Raw genomic sequence first — 18,214 nt, forward strand, 5'->3', positions numbered from 1 at the left:
TTTTTTTTTTTTTTTTGTTTTTCCATCTTTCTTTGGACTCTGGTCTCTCTTCCCTGCTGGCAGGCAACCCCCCAGGCTTGCCTGACCTGCTGACTCATTTCTGGTTCCTGTGGCTGTAGAACACGACGCCGTGTCTCGCAGTTCGGTGCCAGCTCTGACTGCTCTTTAATCGCCAAGTATTTGCAGCTCGAGAGGTGTTCAAGCCTTTGCGAAGGGAGAATGAGCGGTGCTCCCTGCTCTGCAGAGCCTGGAGGAGCGCTGGTCACCGGGGCACGCTTGCCTGTTTGGGGACAGGCGTCGCCTCCCCCTGCTGCGCAGTTCCTCAGTGTCTTGTGGCTGTGGGGTCAAGGATCAGCCCCAGCCTTGCAGGACACGCTGCTTGTGTGGCTCCTGCTTCCCTAAGCAGTTGTTTTTCTTTCGCCCTGCTCTTTCCTGTGGGGGAGAGCGAAGGTGCAAGGCCTTTGCTGCCTTTGTGCGCAGAGTGGTGCCTGCGGGGAGGACGAGGCAGGGGGTCCTTTTCCTGCTGCCAGCCCTGAGCTCAGTGTGTTTCTGCCAGCGCTCCTGCCCTTGGAGCGAGGCAGCGGCGGCCGTGGGCTGGAGAGGAGCCCCAGAGGTGCCTCTGCGAGTGTGTGAGCTGTGGCCTTGCAGCCTCACTTTGTAACCAAACGCTTCTCCCTGTCCAGGAAGGGGTAATTAGGGAGCGTGGCTCTGATTGCAGAGCTGTGGTGTAGTGGCAGGCAGGTCTGGCAGCGGTGCCTGGAGCTGCGGTGGCCTGGTGCCTCTTGACAGCATTTCTGCTGCCTTGGTGTGTCATCAGCCGGGCCGGCCCCGGGGCTGTGGGCAGCGTGGCTCTGCAGCACGTAAGTGGGTTATGCAAGCCTTTCACAGCCGGCCTGGTGAAAAACCGATGCATGGCTTAATTTCCTTGATGAGGATTACGGGTCCTGGCTGACCCGGCTCTGGGGCCGCAGCACAAAGCACCGCTTGTGCCTTTTGTTTGGCAGGGCTGGTGCAGGGGGGAAAATCCAGCCTGGGGAGCTGGGGCTCGTGCTGCTCTCTGCCGGGCCCGCTCGCCTGCAGCAGCTGCCACAGCGAGCCCAGGCAGAGCCCTGCCGCGCTGGCCGAGACGCTGCCGCGTCGAGCCCTGCGCGGGGACGGTGTGAACAGGTCCCTGCCGCGGCGTCCCGCTCCGTCCCGGGGAGAGGGTGGGTGCTCTGGGGGATCCCAGTCAGCCTCTGCCTTCCGACACCTTGGGGTGAGCGCTCAGCTGCCGCCTCGCTTGTTCGCTCCGGCACCTCCAGCCTCCCGCTCAGGTTAAGCTGCAGCGTCGGCTCGTGGGGGGCTCCTCCGTGGGCTTGGGGGCGGCTGGCGGGGGGCCGGTGCTGTGCTCAGGGGCGGTTTGGAGAAATGGGCCGCTGCTTGCAGACAGCGACGCGAAGCCAAGGGGGTGATTTGTTGCAGAGCGAGCCTGCTACGGCCTGGAGCGCGGCTTTCGGGGTGTCTTCTCCCGTGGGGCTCAGCAAGCTGCCCGCTCCCCACCCCAGGCATGGAGCAGGGCTGGCTGCAGCCGTGGCTGGCGTGGGAGCCGGACGCGCGCACTGTCCGCTGTGTTTCTGCACCGTGGGCAGCAGATGGTGCCACCCGCTGTCACCACGTCGCCCGTGTGGCACTGTGACCCCGGCCGGGTCTTGCCCTGCCCTGGGCCTGCAGAGCTAGGGCTGCGAGAGCCGTGCGGCCGGGGTGGCTCTGGGCCCGTGTCCGGCCGTTTGAGGGTGGTCAGGGCTCACCGGGTCTCCTCGCTCCGTGTGCCCCGACGCCTTGCAGCCCGGGGAAGATCGCGCTCCTGGGGCGGCGGGGCAGGAGGTGCTGGGCCCCATGACCTGTTCCTGGCACCCAGGGCATCAGACCCTGCTGCGGCTGGGGTAGGTGCAGGTGTCCGCCTCGATGGTGCCCGGCTGCGGTTTGCTGGCCCGAGTTATTTCTAGGACACCCCTGTCCCGGGGTGTCGGTCCCAGTTCCTGCCGCCACCGACTCGGTGCAGGGGGGGCTCAGCCCTGGGGGCGAGGAGCCGGGCTGGGTCTGGGCTCGGGCAGGCAGCGGGTCGCCAGGGCTGTGGGAAGGCAAGGTCCCCGTGCCCGGCGGGGCTGCGGGGTCCGTCCCCGGCCCGGGACGGGCTCGGGCCGCCCGGCAGCGGGGGCCGGGGCAGAGACGCGAACGGGCGTTTCACGGGGCAGCGCCCAAAGCGCTCCTTCCCCGGCGGGGCGGGCGGGCCGGCGACCGCCGAGTCCCGGAGCCCCGCGGGGGGAGCGCCCGGCCCGGCCCCGCACCGGGGGCTGCGCTGCCGAGGGCCGGGGCCGTCGGGCGGAACGGAGCGGGGCGGCTCCGGTTGCTGGTCTGGGCGGCGAGGGCTGTGCCGGCGGGGGGAGCTCCCGAGCCGCCCGATCCCCGGCCCGGCCCCGCCGCCCGCCCTCGGCCCGGCCCGGCCCGCCCCCGCCGCCCGCCCCCGGCCCGGCCCCGCCGCCCGCCCCCGGCCCGCCCCGGCCCGCCCCCGCCGCGGCGGCGGGCGCCACTCGGCCGCCGGTGGCCTCGGCGGCGGCAGCGGCAGGATGCGGGCGGGCCGCGGCGCGGCGGGCGGGGAGGCGGCGGCCGAGGAGGAGGCGGCTGAGGCGGCCAAGCGCGGCGGGGCGGCGGCGGCGGCGGCGGGGCGGGCGCGGGGCCGCGGCGGGAAGGGGTCCCCGAATGGCGAGTGCCGGCGAGGGGAGCCGCCGCGGAGCCCCGGCCCGGAGCCGCCCCGCGAACCCAAGGTCTCCTTCTCCTGCGGCGGCGGCGGCGCGTCCCCCGGCGGGGCCAAGGCGGCCGAGGAGGGCGCGGGCGAGGATGCGGGCGAGGAGACCCGCGGGAGCCAGGCCAGCTTCATGCAGCGGCAGTTCGGGGCGATGCTCCAGCCCGGCGTCAACAAGTTCTCGCTGCGGATGTTCGGCTCCCAGAAGGCGGTGGAGCGGGAGCAGGAGCGCGTCAAGTCGGCGGGGGCCTGGATCATTCACCCCTACAGCGACTTCAGGTGCGCGCCCGGCCGGGCGGGGGGCGAGCGCTGCGCCCGGGATCCCGCGGGGCTCCGCGGCCCCGCGCCCGGCTGCATCCTGCGGGGATGGAGCATCCCGCGGGGATGGAGCATCGGGCCGGGCCGGTGCATCCGGCCCTGGCGACCGCAGGCGGGGACGGAGGGCGAGCGGAGCCCGGGGCCGGCCCCACCGGCCGGGGAGGGGGAGGCCGTGCCGAGCCGGGCCGTGCCGTGCCCTGGGAGAGGGCACCTTGAGCTGTGCTGGAGGTGGCAGCGCGGATGCTGCTCGCCTGGCTGCGGGGAGGGGCTGGCGGCTGAGCATCCCCCTCCCCGGTGGAGCAGCGGTCGATCCGGGGATGCCAAGAGCCCTCTGCTTTGCCAGGGGGGTGCCCGGGCAAGGGCATCCCCTCGTCCTTCCCGGGGCCTCAGGGCGGCTGGGCCCAGCACCGACCCTCTGGAGCCCACCGGGCTCTGCCCCCAAACGGCCTTTGGGGAAGGTGTCACCCTCTCTTGCGGGGCCGGGGGTCTGGGCTGGAGGACGTGCTGCTCTCTCCGCTGCCAAGCAGAGCTTTGTGAAGGCTCCCCCAAGGAGGCCTGATCCTGTCCCTAAGATTCGGGGAGTTTGAGGAGGGATTCATCTCGCTCCCAAGAGGACCAGAGTCCCCAAGATCCAGCCAGTGCGGCTTCCAGACGAGGAATGGCAAACCCGGGGAGAGAGGCTCTGCAGCTCCGTCTCCTTTCCACCCGCTGAGCCCCGGGGGAGCTCAGAAGCAGTGAATGCCTCATGGGTCGCGTGCAGGCTACCGGGAGGGATGTACGGCTCGACCAGCTAGGGCAGGCGGCATGGCACCTTGTGGGGATGGGTGGCCAAGGCCCTGCTGGCATTGCTGGCGAGCCAGCCATCAGGGGCCCCTGGTCCTCGAAGGGGCTGGGGGGAGCGAAGGGCTCGGCTCCGAGTCGTTCTGCTGCTGTTCTGGTGTGTGGCCGGTGTGAAGGACGCCACTAAACTAGAGCCTGGGGTCTGTTCACTGCTGGCGGTGACGGCGCAAGGGTCCCTGGGGCAGGTGGAGGTGGCTGTGGGTGGTGGGTCTGCCTTGGCCGGGTGGGCTCGGAGCAGGGACCAGCGCCTGCACCTCCTGCTTCCGCCCTCGTGCGCTGCTCCTGGCTGATCTGGCGTCTTCCAGAGGAGCAGCCGGAGGCCCTCAGCCTCCTCTCGGGGCTGACCTCCCGCACAGGGGTCTTGCGCCCATTGGGAACCCGCCGCGGGTATCCATCGGAGCCCCCTCCTTGGCTCGCCAGCTGGGCACCAGCTCTGCTGCAGAGCCAGGGTTAGGGGCGGCTGTGCCGCATGGCCATCGCAGGTCCCGTGGCGGAGGGAGCTGTGCCATCCCTGCCGTGGCTGGGCAGGTGTGGCGGTGCCAGGCGGATCCCCGGTATCGGGGGGGACTGCCCCTCCGTGCTGCCGTGCTCCGCTTCACCCTTAGCAGCTGCGGGCGGCTGGGGGAGGCTGGGAGTGGGGTGACGGCCTCCCCCAGCATCCCGCTGTCCCCTGCCACCGGGGCCAGAGCCTGCCCCACTCCTGCAGCCGACTCCGAGCTGGCAGAGCCGCGGCCCTGGCGGCAGAGCCACGGTGCTGCCGAGAGCAGGGTCTCCCTCCGGTGAGCCCGTGGCAGGAGTGAGGCCTCAAAGGCTTCCCGGGCAGCGTCGCTCCCCGGGCTGGTGCTAGCGGCGGGCAGGCGGGCGCCAGCCCGTGCCGGGGTGACCTTGGGGAGTCACCCTGGCCAGCCTGCCCCGCGCTGGCTCCATCCCTCCCGGAGTCACTATCAAGACTTGAAACCCATTGGGGAAGAGCCGCTGCCTGTGTTTTGATGCTGCAAGTGGCGTAGGAGAGTTCCCTGCCCAGCGGGGAGGAGCTGCAGGCAGAGCCACGGCATCGTCTGGGTCTACAACCGTGCACATAAACAGGATGGGCTCAACGCAGGGTCGTGAGGAGCCCGCTCTGCTTGTGCGTGTTGAGGACATGTGTCCATCTATTCCACATCGGTCCTGCCTTAAAAAACAAGATTATGTTTATCTAATAATGATAATGGAGCATCGAAACCCATTTTCCCATCTTAAGATCAAATCATTACCCATCTGCATATGTGACATCATTTCGTAATCGGAGTCGTTTAGAGATCCTGTCTCCTCATGGACACGTTGCTGTGATTATTCCTGCAAAATTCAGGGGCAGACTTGCTCCAGGAAGGAAAGTTACTATTGACATAAATATTTAATTATTAGGAAGCCGCCTGGGTGGCTGGTTGAGATCACGAGCTGCAAATCTGATAAAAGGGACCTTGTAAATTGTGCGCTGAAGTGGACGGTGTCGAGCAGAGCCACCTCCTTTCGGGTGGGGTGCTCAGTTGTCTCCTCTGGCTTCGCCGCTTCTCGTCTTTATTGATGGGAGGAAAAAACTCAGCTAGCATCGACTTTTTCATTATTTCTTTTGGTGTTTCTGCAACTGGGGTATCGCTCTTGGAGCGGGATTGGGAGCCGGGGGGCCGCATCCAGCCCTTGTTTCGCAGTGACCTGGGGCACATTGCTGCTCCGGCTCCCATCTTTATGCACCCAGGAGCCAGGCAGGGATGTGCACGGAGCCGGGGGTGCTGCGAGGCCTCGGGGGCGGAGTCGCACGTGGGGCCAGGGCCGAGGAGGAGGCCGGTGGCATTCCCGGGGGAGCGGGTGCTTCCCGGGGGCGGAGGAGCCCAGGCACCGGGGAGCGGGTGCTCCAGCTCCACTGTCGATCCCTTCCCCTTCTCGCATAGTGAGAGACTTGCATAACCCCGGGAGGAGGATTCAGCCCAGGCGCCTTGCAGGATGCAGCAGTAATGCGGCGAGCTGCGCGCAGCCGGTGATTCAGTGGTGGTGGTGGCGGTGCCTGTTTCCCCCGTGACCACCGCGGGGCCGCCTGATACGGCTACGCCGGCATCCCCTCCCGCCAGCCCGGCACTCGCAGCCTTCCACGAGGTGCGGGGCTGGGGCTGGCGCTGAGCTGGGGGGTTTCGCTGCCGGCGAATTTCTGTTGCAAGGTTCTGTGCCTGAATCGGGGGCGAAGCTGCATCCAGAGCACGTGTCCCCGGTGCTGCTTGGCCGGAGCGTTCCTCTTCCTGCCTTAAAATGGTTTCTGGGGTTTTGCTGGTGCCTACATGGTGCCAGCGACCTGTTGGTGCCACCGCTGGGGCTACTGGGCAGAGGGACTGGGCTTGCCGGCTGCTGTGGCTCCCGATGCACATGCCAGCGCTGCTGCTGGTCCCGCTGTTACCGTTCCCTCTGGTGAGGGTGTCAGGGAGCTGAGGGTGTCGGGGAGCTGAGGGTGTCGGGGAGCTGTTCCCCTCCCTCTGCAGCATCAGTGTGGGGCAGTTGGAGTGGGTGCTGCTCGGTCACCAGGGAAGAAAGGCTGCGACCGGCTCCCTGGGGGGATTGTGAAGGTTTGTGGGGTCCTCGAGCAGTTTGCAAAGCCTTTATCCCCCCTCCCCTCCCCAGGGCCCCCTGGGGTAAAAGGTTTTTCCAGGGGAGAGCAGCACCAGTCATTCATCACAACTGGCTGTACTGGGACACAGGGACATGGATGGCGAGTTGGGTGCTGTACCTCACCCCTCGCTCGGCTCGGGCAAACTTCTGCCGTTGGCTTCTTAACCCAATTCTAAGAGCGACCTCGTTTTTCGAATATGAGTATCTAGTGCAAGTTTGTGAAGCGCCAATCCTGCACCGATCCTGCTCTGCTCCCGCCCGCCGGGCAGCCCGGCTATTGGCAGCCAGGGCCCTGGTCCGGGCCGAGGGGCTCAGCCCTTGGGGGTGCTGAGCAGAGCGGGGTCTCGGGGAGCTTTGTCCGCCTGGGCAGGCTGGCGAGCGGGCAGCTCAGCGCCCTGTCGATGGGATCACCGTAGAGGGGCGCGATGTGTTGGCGATGGAGCTGAGCAGGGACATCCCTGGTGTCCTGCGGCCGTGCCCCCTTTGGATGGCTCGGGGGGCTCCTCCTGGCCCCCCCTCCAGGCTGGGAACAGTGGACGGACGGGGAGGCTTTGCTGGTGCGGCCGTTGGGATTGCCCCGCGCCTCTCCGGCCTCGGGGTCTCCGTCGGGATTTCGGAGGTGCCAGGGAGGTGGCAGCTCTGCGGAGGGACATTCTCGGGGGTCTCGGGGGCAGGAGCGTGGTGGGACCCCTGGGACTTGCTGCAGGGTGGTGCGGGGACCCCACTCCACCTCGGCTCCTGGCCAGGACCCGTGGGGCAGCACCGCTGCGCCAGGCTTTGGGTGGGTGATGGAGCAGGAACGCAGCACCCCCCCTCGCAGAGGCTTTCGGCATCTTCTGTCACCATCGCTGTTGTTCAATTGGGTCAGGAGCAAGGGAGGGGGTGCCGAGGATCCTAATTAATTTGGTTTTAGATATTTTTAGTAACCTGGATTGGATCTTTTTTTCTACGCGCACACTGCCCTCCAAGGAAGAAAAGCATTGGCATCGCACCCAGGTCCCCAAAGAGATCGCACAGCGTCAGTCGTGCACGTCGGGGCGGCTCAGGAGCAGTTTATCTTTCTCGGCGGGCCAAATTCTGCCCTGGCTCAGCCAGATTGCAAAGGGATTTGAGCCAGAGGAGAGTTTTGCCCAGCTGGCGTGGTTATTTAATCTTTGTTCTTCACAGGTTTGCGTGGCTAATGCCCCCGTGGGACTCGCTTTGTGCGGCAGGGTCAGTTTGCAGCGGGAGCTGCTCGGGGGGGGGGTTGCAGGACAGATCCAGCCCGGTGCTGCCGCCGTGGGCTGCCCCGGCCCCAGCCGATGCCAGCATCTCTGGGGGGTCGTGCCCAGCGGCTGGAGCCCGGGGGGTCCGGCAGGGCCCACCACGGCCGTGGCCCCGCTGCCCGCGGGGGGTCACGGGGCACTGGAGCCGCTCGTGCTGGCGGCCAGAGCTCGTCCGTGGGGGCACGGGGGGAGCACAGCCCACTCCTTCTGGCTGGCAGCTGGCAAGGGTACCCTGGAGACGGCCCTGGGTGTGAAGTCATCATTGTGCAGCAGTGACATCACTCCCGGTTGCCATGGCAATGTCTCACATGGGGAAGGTGTCATTGGAGAAAGGTCAGGAGCTGGGATGCTCGGCTCCTTCTGGTCCTGCGCTAATCTGCGGGGGGGGGGGGGGATGGATCCAGCCCATCTCCCATTCCCAGGTGCGGGAGGTCCCCCCTCGTCCCCCCCCCATCCCTGGCCAGGGCGCAGCGTGGCCAGGACACCCCTCGCACATCGGCCTCCGGCTCCCGGGGGCTCCTGCCCGGGGCGGGCAGCGCGGCAGGGTGGGTTGGGCGCAGAGGCGTGGGCGAGGGTCCTGCGTGTCTGTGCGCGTGGCGCCGAGGAGCACCCTCCCCTCCTGCCCCCAGGCGAGCGCCGGGGCGTGGGGCAGCCGGGGAGCACGGGGCCGGGGTCCCCTCCACATTGTCCTGCCGGGGCTGCTGTGACCTTGCAGGCGCTTGGAAAGGTCATCGGTGGCCCAGAAGATGGGGACAAGGAGAAAGGAGAGAAGGACAGGGGTGAGGCAGGAGAGGGTAGAGGCGGTGGAGGAGCCGCGCAGCCCAGGCAGAGGCAAAAGTGGCCGCCCGACCCCTCCGCTGGCCGCCCGGGGCTGCGGGCGATGCCGGCTCCAGCTGCAGCTGTACGTGATCTGCTGCGCCGGGAGCTGCGGCGGCTCCTTCCACCGCAGCCACGCTGCCGGGGTCCGACATGCAGCCCCCGCCCTGTGCACCCCCAAAACCAGGACCGCAGCCTGGTCCGGGGAGGAGGTGGGGTGGCCCCGGCTGTCCCCGTCCTCGGGTCCCTGCTCTGGGAGTGGGGGGGGCTGCTCCCAGGGCAGCGGTGGGGGAGGTCGGGCTCTCCCGTCCTGCCTCCACGCGCGACCTTGAGCTGCCTGCGGAGAGCGCGATGGCCCCAGTTTGGGGCTGAGGGTGGTCCCCAGCCCAGGGCGGCTCGGCGGGAGGGTCTCCCCCACCGGTGCCTGCCTCATCGTTCTCCCCTCGCCCCGGGACCTGCTGGGGTTTGGGTGCTCAGGGCAGACCTCCAGCCAAAGCAGCACAGCAGGAAGAGCCCCCCGAGCCCCCAGCCTCATCCTGCACCCCCCTCTGCACTTGCACAGCCCAAGCAGGGGGGACTGTGCTGGCCTGCAGGATCAGGCCTGGGGGCGGTTTGGAGTGGGGGGAGCAGGATGTGGTCCCTGGGGAGAAGAGAGGGGTGCTTGTGGCCGAGGTGGCTTCAGAGTGACAGCACCCCGGTACCGCGGGTCCCTTAGGGCAGGGCGTGATGGCCGGGTCCCCCCGACGCGGGGGCGGCTGCAGGGCACTGGTGACACCCTCCTCCATCCTCTCGCTCCCCAGGTTTTACTGGGACTTCACGATGCTGCTCTTCATGGTGGGCAACCTGATCATCATTCCCGTGGGCATCACCTTCTTCAAGGAGGAGACCACGGCGCCCTGGATCGTGTTCAACGTGGTCTCCGACACCTTCTTCCTGATGGACCTGGTGCTGAACTTCCGAACGGGGATTGTCATTGAGGACAACACGGAAATCATCCTGGACCCCGAGAGGATCAAGAAGAAGTACCTCAAGACCTGGTTTGTGGTGGACTTTGTCTCCTCCATCCCTGTGGACTACGTCTTCCTCATCGTGGAGAAGGGCATAGACTCGGAGGTGTACAAGACGGCCCGTGCCCTCCGCATCGTCCGCTTCACCAAGATCCTCAGCCTCCTGCGGCTCCTCCGCCTCTCCCGGCTCATCCGTTACATCCACCAGTGGGAGGAGGTAAGGATCCAGCCCGGCGGTGGCTCCCTCCTCCTCCGGCAGCGGGGACCGGCCAGAGACAGCGGGAGCCGGGAGGGGCCCCTGCGAGGGTGGCGGGGCTCGGGGCTGCCCGAGGAGCTGGCGGGCTGGACGGGGTCTGCGGGGCTGTGTGTGGGGCCGGTGGGTGACTGTGACCCTCCCTGGAAGGGGGAGTCTTTGGGTGTCCCTGGGCATCCCCCGCCTTCCCCTCTGCTCTGTCCCCAGGGGCACAGCTGGGACATGAGAGCGCTCCCGGTCTGCTTCAGCGCAAAGGCAGTCCCTCCGGCTCCCGAGCCCCGCCGTGCGCCCGGGTGCTGGGGTTTGCGCAGCCGGTCCCGGTGCTGGGGGACGGCACCGCCCACGGGTGACAGCATGGCCAAGCGCAAGCAGGCGTGACCCCCCCCGTGCTCCGCCGGCAGCTTGACCACGTCCCCCCGGGGCAGGCGACACTCCTTGCCTCCGGGACCTTGGGGAGCGCTTGGGGGGGGGCTGCAAGAGCCCCAGCCCCTCGGGGGCGGCAGGACCCCTGGGTCCCCAGGGCAGGAGGCAGGGTGCTGCTTGAGCTTGGTGCACCCGGGGCTGCGGGGGCTGCGAGGCGACGTGCCTTTGTGTCGGGATGTGGCGTGCTCGGCTTCACCGCATGGCTCCGGCACGTGGGCTGGTGCCTCCTGGCAGCTCCGCTGGCTGGGGCTGCGCAGGTGCTCGCTGCAGCACGGGGCCGGCTGCGCACCCGCGGGCTGGAGGGGCGGCGAGCGCCTTTGCTTCCTCCTCCTCCTCCTCCTGCTCTGCTGCCGCCATCCCCAGGCCCGGCGGGGGCATGTGCGGCCCCCCCATGCAAGCTCTGGTGGGCGAGAGCCACCCGGCAGCACTGCAGGGACCAGCGGCGCAGCCTGGGCACGGTGTCATCGGTGCTGGTGGCTGCAGGGATGGCACCAGACCCTCCTTCCTGCGCCTCCGCCATGCAAAGACACGCGGCCGCTCTGCGAGCTGGGGGTTTGCGCCTGGCAGCCCCCACCATTCTGTCAGGGCTCTGACTCTGTCCTGGCCTCATCCTGCAATGGGAAATCTCCCAACGACCCGCACACAGCTCTTCCCGCAGCCCCCGCTCCCCCGAGCAGCGCTGCCGGGGGCTGCCCCCGGTCCCTGGGGCAGAGGGGTGGCGGGGGGGGGGACGCCTGCAGCTCCGGTCAGTCTGCCTGCATCTCCCTGCCCGCATCTCCCTGCCCGCATCTCCCTGCCCGCATCTCCCTGCCCTGTGCCCTTCTCCCACACCTGCCTCTGGGGTGGGCTCTGCTGCAGGGAGCATCCCGCACCCCCTGCAAAGCCCCCCAGCCCAAAGTGTCTCTGTCCCCCCCCCTCCCTCCCCTGCCAGGGCTCCGGCTCTGCGCCCTTTTCACTTTCAGATTGGATTTAGCAGGGAGAGCCCCGGCGCTGAGTTAAACCCGTGCGTGGCTCTGCAGATTATCCCGATAATCGTATCCGCTTACAGGGGACGGGAGGGGAGCGCGGCCCCGATCCCCACCGGGATCTCGCCGGCTCTCGGAGGTGCCGCAGTCGGGGCTGGCGGATGCTGCGGGAGCATCTCCGGGGAGGCTGCGTGTGCCTGATTTTGCCCCCAGCAGCCTGGCCAGTGTGGGGAAGGGACGTGCCCGAGGCCAGCGGAGTCCTTGTCCCTTCCCCAGCCCCTCGCGCTCTACCTGGGTCCCTCCCCATCACATCCCACCGGCTCTGCCCTGCCCGGGCAAGCAGCCTCAGACCCCAGGGCTGGTGGACACAGAGGAAGAAGGGGACGCCATGCCCTTGCCCTTCTTTTGCCCTTCTTTTGCCCTTCTTTTGCCCTTCTTTTGCCCTTCTTTTGCCCTTCTTTTGCCCTTCTTTTGCCCTTCTTTTGCCCTTCTTTTGCCCTTCTTTTGCCCTTCTTTTGCCCTTCTTTTGCCCTTCTTTTGCCCTTCTTTTGCCCTTCTTGCCCTTGCCATGCGGCCGCTCCCTGCGATGCTGTAGGGCTCCAGCCTTGGATCTGCAGCGGGGGGGATTTCACTGCCAAAAAGGGCTTAATTTCTTATTTTCTTTCTTTTTCTTCCCCCTTGAATTCACCTTTTCTGGACCCTAAAAATATTAAAGGAAAAGGAACAAGTCCTCAGCCCGTGGCTCAGTTTCCAACCAGGAGCACACGTCTCCATCCCCTGGGTTTGCCTGTGTGGGTGCCCTGGGGTGCTACGGCCAGGCTGGGACCGAGGATGTGGCCGGGGGGGGACCCCCCCGCTCTCACGGGAGCTGCGGGCTGGTGCTGGGAGCGAGGGCTGTGCTCGGAGCACCGAGCACCCGCTCCTGGAGACATGCCCTTCGCACGTCCCTCCACGGCCGGTGGTCCTGGGAGCACCATGGTGGGTCCCCGTGGTCACGGCCCCCCCCTGGGCCGGGGGCTCTCCGGGGGGTCACTGATGGGTCTCAGCATTTGATGCTTTTGTAGCCACCGGCCCTGGGGGGGACGCAGCCCCCAGGGTGGGATCTCTGGCAGAGCAGACTGTGTGGAGCTGCCCTGGCCGCTCTCCCCGGGTCAGGGTCTCCCACCCTGACGTGGGCACCTCGGACCCTCTTTACCAAAAGCCACCCCCGTGGCTGAGCCCAGCCCCCCGCACCCGCTGCCCCCGGGGGCTGCCCCGCTCCCTCCCCAGTGCCCAGAGTATTTGGCTCTCCCCGAGCCTCCGCCAGCGCTGCCTTATCCTCATCAAAGCTCACAGCCATTAGCGCTTTCCGGGGCGACAGCGTGGCGGCATCCCGCTGGCTATAAATAGGAGCGCAGCCGCCTCGGGGAGGGCTGGGGCCGGGCCAGCCGTGGGTGCCTGTTTCAGCTGAGGGCGTGCGGGACGGTGCCCCGAGCGGGGCCGGGCAGTGTGGGGGGGGGTCAGTCCCGGCGCTCATCCTCTGCCATCCCACCCCGGCCCCTCCACCCGCAGATCTTCCACATGACCTACGATCTGGCCAGCGCGGTGATGAGGATCATCAACCTCATCGGCATGATGTTGCTGCTCTGCCACTGGGACGGCTGCCTCCAGTTCCTCGTGCCCATGCTGCAGGATTTCCCCCAGAACTGCTGGGTCTCCATCAACGGGATGGTGGTGAGTGCCGGCTCTGACCCCCGTCCCCCGCGTTCCCTGCCCTGGCCCCCCCTCGTGTCGTCTGGCCTCTCGCCACTGACCCCAGGAGATGCCACCCCCGCGCCGGCCGGTGCTGCGGTGCCCCAGGGGTGCGCAGGGCACCCCGTGCCTGCTGCGGACGGTCTCCCTGGCGAGGTCTCGCAGGACCCAGGCCATGATTGACCTGGGCGGGAGGGAGATGCTGACACGGCGCTCTGCCCCGTCCCCTGCCGCCTTCTCCTGCTCATTAGCGACAAAGCTGCTATTAATAAATAATGGACCACGTTTCTAATTGCTCCCTCTCAGCCCTGCAGCCTGCTACAAATGGCTCTTCTCCCTCCCTCCATCTCGTCCCGTTCTACCGAGGTTTCCATCTCGGCTCCATTCCCCCTGCTTCCCCCTTCTTCTCCTCCTTGTCTCGTGCTTCTCCTTCCCCGGCTGCTTCACTCCTGGGGGGAAACGGAGGCTTCGCTTGAGCCTGGGCTGGGGGATTCCTGCCCCGGGAGCCACCAGCCCGTCCCTGCCTGCAGCTGCCTGCTCTCCCAGCCACGGCCGCAGGCTCCCGAGCGCGAGCGGTGCAGTAACTCGGTGCCTTCCACCAAGCCGGAGCTTGTTCCCATCACACCGTTTCCCAGGGTCTTGCTGGGCTTTTGTATAGCAACTTTCCAAAAAAATAAATGACTGACTACCTAAAGCGCAAGCCAGGCGGGCGGTGAGGTGCAGAAAGCTGCCGGGAAGGAGCGGAGTGGGGCGGCATCGCTGCAGTCCTGGGTTTTGGGTTTGTTTGGATCTCACCTGCATGGTGAGACTGGCAAAAGCAAACACAAATCCTATCGCTGAGGCTTGTCGGGAGACGCAGGCAGAGAACCTGGATCGTCTGCCAGGCCCGAGTCAGGGCATTGTACCCACGCGTGCCTGCATGCACACGCGCGTGCGAGCAGCCGTGCACCAGCCAGGGCTGAGTGCCGCCGCCGTCCCTGTCGCTGCAGAACGACTCCTGGAGCGAGTTGTACTCCTTTGCCCTCTTCAAGTCGATGAGCCACATGCTCTGCATCGGCTACGGGAAGCAGGCGCCCGAGAGCATGACGGACATCTGGCTGACGATGCTGAGCATGATCGTGGGGGCCACATGCTACGCCATGTTCATCGGCCACGCCACCGCCCTCATCCAGTCGCTGGACTCCTCCCGGCGCCAGTACCAGGAGAAGGTAAGACTGGACTGGATGGGGAGCTCGGTTCCTGTCCTGCAACCCGGCTGTCGCGTCCCCTCCTGGAGCCGCAGCGGCACCTGCGGGTGCAGCCAGGCAGGGCGAGGGCTCCGTATCGATACCATCCACGGGGCGGGGACGGGGCGGTGGAGCAGAGAGGTGGGTGGGGGGTCCTGGCTGGGTGCTGATGCCGCCTCTCCCCCCAGTACAAGCAGGTGGAGCAGTACATGTCCTTCCACAAGCTGCCCGCCGACTTCCGCCAGAAGATCCACGACTACTACGAGCACCGCTACCAGGGCAAGATGTTCGACGAGGACAGCATCCTGGGGGAGCTCAACGAGCCCCTGCGCGAGGTAAGGGGGCTGGAGAGCCGGCCGTGGGATGCTGCGGTGAGGATGGGGACCCCCTCCCACGGTGAGGGTCCCCCTGCTGCGGGGGAGGCTGCGAGTCCCACCGGCTCCTGCAGTGCATGCGCATGAGGTCGAGCGCCTTTCGCTCCAGCTTTGCAGCTCCAAGTGTGAGCGCGTCCATGCGCAATCGTCTCTGCGTGCAGCTGGGGGGGGTGTGCGCTGATACCTCTGTGTTCGTCAGCCCGTCCTGGGGGGAGCCACGTCCCTGCCTCCTGGTCCCTCACCTCCTTCCCCTGCAGGAAATCGTGAACTTCAACTGCCGCAAGCTGGTGGCCTCGATGCCGCTGTTCGCCAACGCGGACCCCAACTTCGTCACGGCGATGCTCACCAAGCTGAAGTTTGAGGTGTTTCAGCCGGGCGACTACATCATCCGCGAGGGCACCATTGGCAAGAAGATGTACTTCATCCAGCACGGGGTGGTCAGCATCCTCACCAAGGGCAACAAGGAGATGAAACTCTCTGACGGCTCCTACTTCGGAGGTGAGCGCTGTGGGGGCTGAGCCTGCGCCCCTTCCCGCCCGCGCTGGCCCGGGGCACTCAATGGTTCCTGGTTTGTCCCCATTTCCAGTCCTCGCTGCCGGTGTTTTGACTTTGGCACCGTTGTATTCCCCGTAGAAATCTGCCTGCTGACCCGCGGCCGGCGCACGGCCAGCGTCCGGGCAGACACCTACTGCCGCCTCTACTCGCTCTCGGTGGACAACTTCAACGAGGTGCTGGAGGAGTACCCCATGATGAGACGGGCCTTCGAGACCGTGGCCATCGACCGCCTCGACCGCATCGGTAGGGTACAGGGAGCTCTGGGGGGAAGCCGGGGTTTGGGGGGGGGCTGTCCTGGCAGCATGGGACAGCCACGGCCACAGTGGCTCACTCAAGGCCTCACGGTGCTCCCCATCCCGGCCCCCTTCCCACAGGGAAGAAGAACTCGATCCTACTCCACAAAGTGCAGCACGACCTCAACTCGGGCGTCTTCAACAACCAGGAGAACGAGATCATCCAGGAGATCGTCAAGTACGACCGGGAGATGGTGCAGCAGGCGGAGCTGCAGCAGCACACGGCCATGTACAGCCCCGTCCAGCCCCAGGTCACCTCCGCCATCGCCACCCTCCAGCAAGCCGTCGCCATGAGCTTCTGCCCGCAGATGGCCAGCCCGCTGGTGGGCTCCATGGCCCTGGGCTCGCCCCGCATGATGCGTCGCTTGCAGTACGCCCAGGCTGTCCCCAGCCCCTTCGCCGTCTCTCCCGTCTTGCTGCAGCAGAGCCCCCCGCAGCAGCCGCAGCCCCCCATACCTCACGCCAACCCCTCGCCCTCGCAGGACCAGGCGCAGCCCACGGCCCTGCCCGCCTCCACCAGCGCCTTCGCCACGGCCGTGGCCAGCCCGCCGTCCCAAAGCCCCTTGGCCAGCCGGACGTTCGCCTACGGAGGCGTCCCGGGGCAGCTGGGCTCCCAGCTCTCCCTCAGCCAGCAGCAGGCGCCCGGCTCGCCCCAGCGCCTGGCCGCCCACAAAAGCACACAGGCGCTGCACACCAGCAGCCTCAGCCAGGATTCGCGGCCCCTGTCGGCCTCGCAGCCCTCCTTGCCCCACGGGCTGGCTACCGGCAGCACCCAGAGCCCCCCGGCCTCGGCCCGCGAGTCCTGCACCTCCATCGGCGGGGGCCCGGCTGCCGCCTCGCCAGGCCCTGGTCCCCCAGCCGGGCTGCGGGGCCAGGCGCCCTCGCGGGGGGCCCCGGCCCACCCGGCGTCCACGGGCTCGGTGCACGCGGGGCCGCCCACCCTGCCGCAGGACTCGGCGGCGGCCCGCAAGGATTCGGCGGCCAGTACGCCCGACACGGACCCAGCCAAGTCCAGGCTGTCTTCCAACTTGTGACCTCCGCGTCGCGCCGGGGCGCGGGGACGAGCACGCCGGAGGGGGGCTGTGGCAGGGAGTCCCGTCTCGCCCCGTGCCCATCCTGCGCCGCCCCGCCGAGGAGCGCCGGGCGAGAGCCACGACCGCCCCACCGGCTGCCTCCTGCGGCACCAGCCCCGCTCCCCGGCTTCGTCCCGCCGCACGCTGCAGAGCGGGGCAGCTGCCGGGGGTGGGCACGGGGCCTCTGTGCCCCCCCACCCACCACGGGGGCATGGCAGGGGGCCAGGCAGAGCCCCCGGCTGCGTCGCCTCCGACCAAAGTCCGGCCCCATCTCCCGCTCCCCGCGGCGAAGCCCCGCTGCCCCCAGTCTCCCCGGCTGCCCCATAGAAGCCACAGCTGCATCATCCCCCGTGATCAACTCTGTATATGATATATATGACCTGAATACATACCTGTATGTGTGCATCCGCAGGACACCTCCCTGGGGCTTTAGGCTTGCTGGCCGGCCCCAGTGCCTGCGCATGTCCCTGCCTCCCCTCCCGCAGACCCAAGGCGAGGGGCGATGGTCCAGGACTGGAGGTAAGTTGGGGGGGGGGTCTGAGGGCCGGTTGCCCCGAGGTTCGTGAGCACCCCACGCACACGCTGTCCCCCAACCCGACCCCCGGGGGCTGGGGGCAGTAAACGCAGCCCCACGTCCCCATAGTCAGCGTTAGGATGGAGGCAGCCGCTGTAGCCTGGGGAGCCGAGCCCTGGGGCTGCCCCACGGGTGGTCTCGGCTTTAAGGCTGGGGAAGGCACGGACTGCGTGTACCGGCGTGCCTCTGCGTGTGTGTGCGTGTGCGCGCACCTACGGACGCGTGTGTGTGCAGGTGTGTGTGTGTGTGCGCACGTATGCCTCTGCCTAGCACCCGGGAGCCTTCCACGTTGAATGTATGCAGTGACCACGAGTGAGGGGCCACGTGCCAGCCCTGTAGCTACGCAGCCGGCGGGACAGGGCCCCGCTCCAAGCGTCCACCTTTCCATCCAACCCATCCTGTGCAATAAACGTCAGCAACTGACAGAGCTACGCACGACTCCGTCTCTGCTTCTCCTTCGCCACCCGCTCTCCCTGCCGTGGCTCCGGCTGCTCCTGCTCCCCTCGCCCGGCCCTGGGAGCTCTGCCAGCGGGCACAGCCCCAGGCTGGGCTGCAGGAGGCAGCTTTGTCCTTTGAAGAGCTGCTTCCCTGCCAGAAAAATGACAAGGCGAAAAGCCGCCTCCCAGCACCTTTCCCGGGGCTGGCAGGGCCGTGCCGCCCTATCCCCTGTGAGTTGGATACCACGGGGCTGCAGTGGGGAAGGAGCTGGGAGCAGGCTGTGAACTGGAGCTGGTAGGTGCAGGGCTCAGCCAAGAGCTGGGCCAAGCACAGAGCTCCAGCTGCAAGATCTCCAAACATCAACGTTGCAGGAGCTGGGACGCAAACACGCAGCCTCACAGACTGCAGAAGGCCACAGTTTCTGAGACAGGAGGCTCCTGGCTTGAAATACAAGGGCTGAGTGGATGCAGCCAGACCCTGCGAGAGCCCTGCTCCCACTGCAGCTGCGCCGGGCAGTTTTGTTTCTGTTACAAAACATTCTGGAAATGCTAACACCCCTGTGAATAACTGAAGTCCAACCAGTCAGCAAAACAGTGGTGGAGACATCAGTCCCACCTCCCCAGGAAGATGAGGGGAGAGCCCAGGCA

The 18,214-nt window shown here is 67.3% G+C and overlaps 1 protein-coding gene across 1 annotated transcript; it reads left to right on the forward strand.

Annotated features, from left to right (window-relative positions):
- The first annotated feature begins 2,591 nt into the window (after positions 1 to 2,591).
- On the forward strand, positions 2,592 to 17,727 carry HCN2 (hyperpolarization activated cyclic nucleotide gated potassium and sodium channel 2). The gene is made up of 8 exons (XM_075175100.1): positions 2,592 to 3,061; positions 9,456 to 9,879; positions 12,855 to 13,016; positions 14,024 to 14,242; positions 14,449 to 14,595; positions 14,892 to 15,132; positions 15,268 to 15,432; positions 15,564 to 17,727. The coding sequence occupies exons 1-8, from the start codon at positions 2,607 to 2,609 to the stop codon at positions 16,514 to 16,516; spliced, it is 2,766 nt and encodes a 921-aa protein (XP_075031201.1). The 5' UTR covers positions 2,592 to 2,606; the 3' UTR covers positions 16,517 to 17,727.
- The last annotated feature ends 487 nt before the right edge of the window (positions 17,728 to 18,214 follow it).

The sequence above is a fragment of the Calonectris borealis genome, chromosome 28, assembly GCF_964195595.1.
Source record: "Calonectris borealis chromosome 28, bCalBor7.hap1.2, whole genome shotgun sequence".
In the NCBI taxonomy this organism is placed as follows: domain Eukaryota; kingdom Metazoa; phylum Chordata; class Aves; order Procellariiformes; family Procellariidae; genus Calonectris; species Calonectris borealis.

Coding starts and splice junctions, on each gene's coding strand:
- HCN2 (XM_075175100.1), top strand. CDS start 2,607: ATGCGGGCGGGCCGCGGCGCGGCGGGCGGGGAGGCGGCGGCCGAGGAG. Junction 14,596..14,891: donor TCAACGAGCCCCTGCGCGAG/GTAAGGGGGCTG, acceptor CTTCCCCTGCAG/GAAATCGTGAACTTCAACTG. Junction 15,433..15,563: donor CGACCGCCTCGACCGCATCG/GTAGGGTACAGG, acceptor CCCTTCCCACAG/GGAAGAAGAACTCGATCCTA.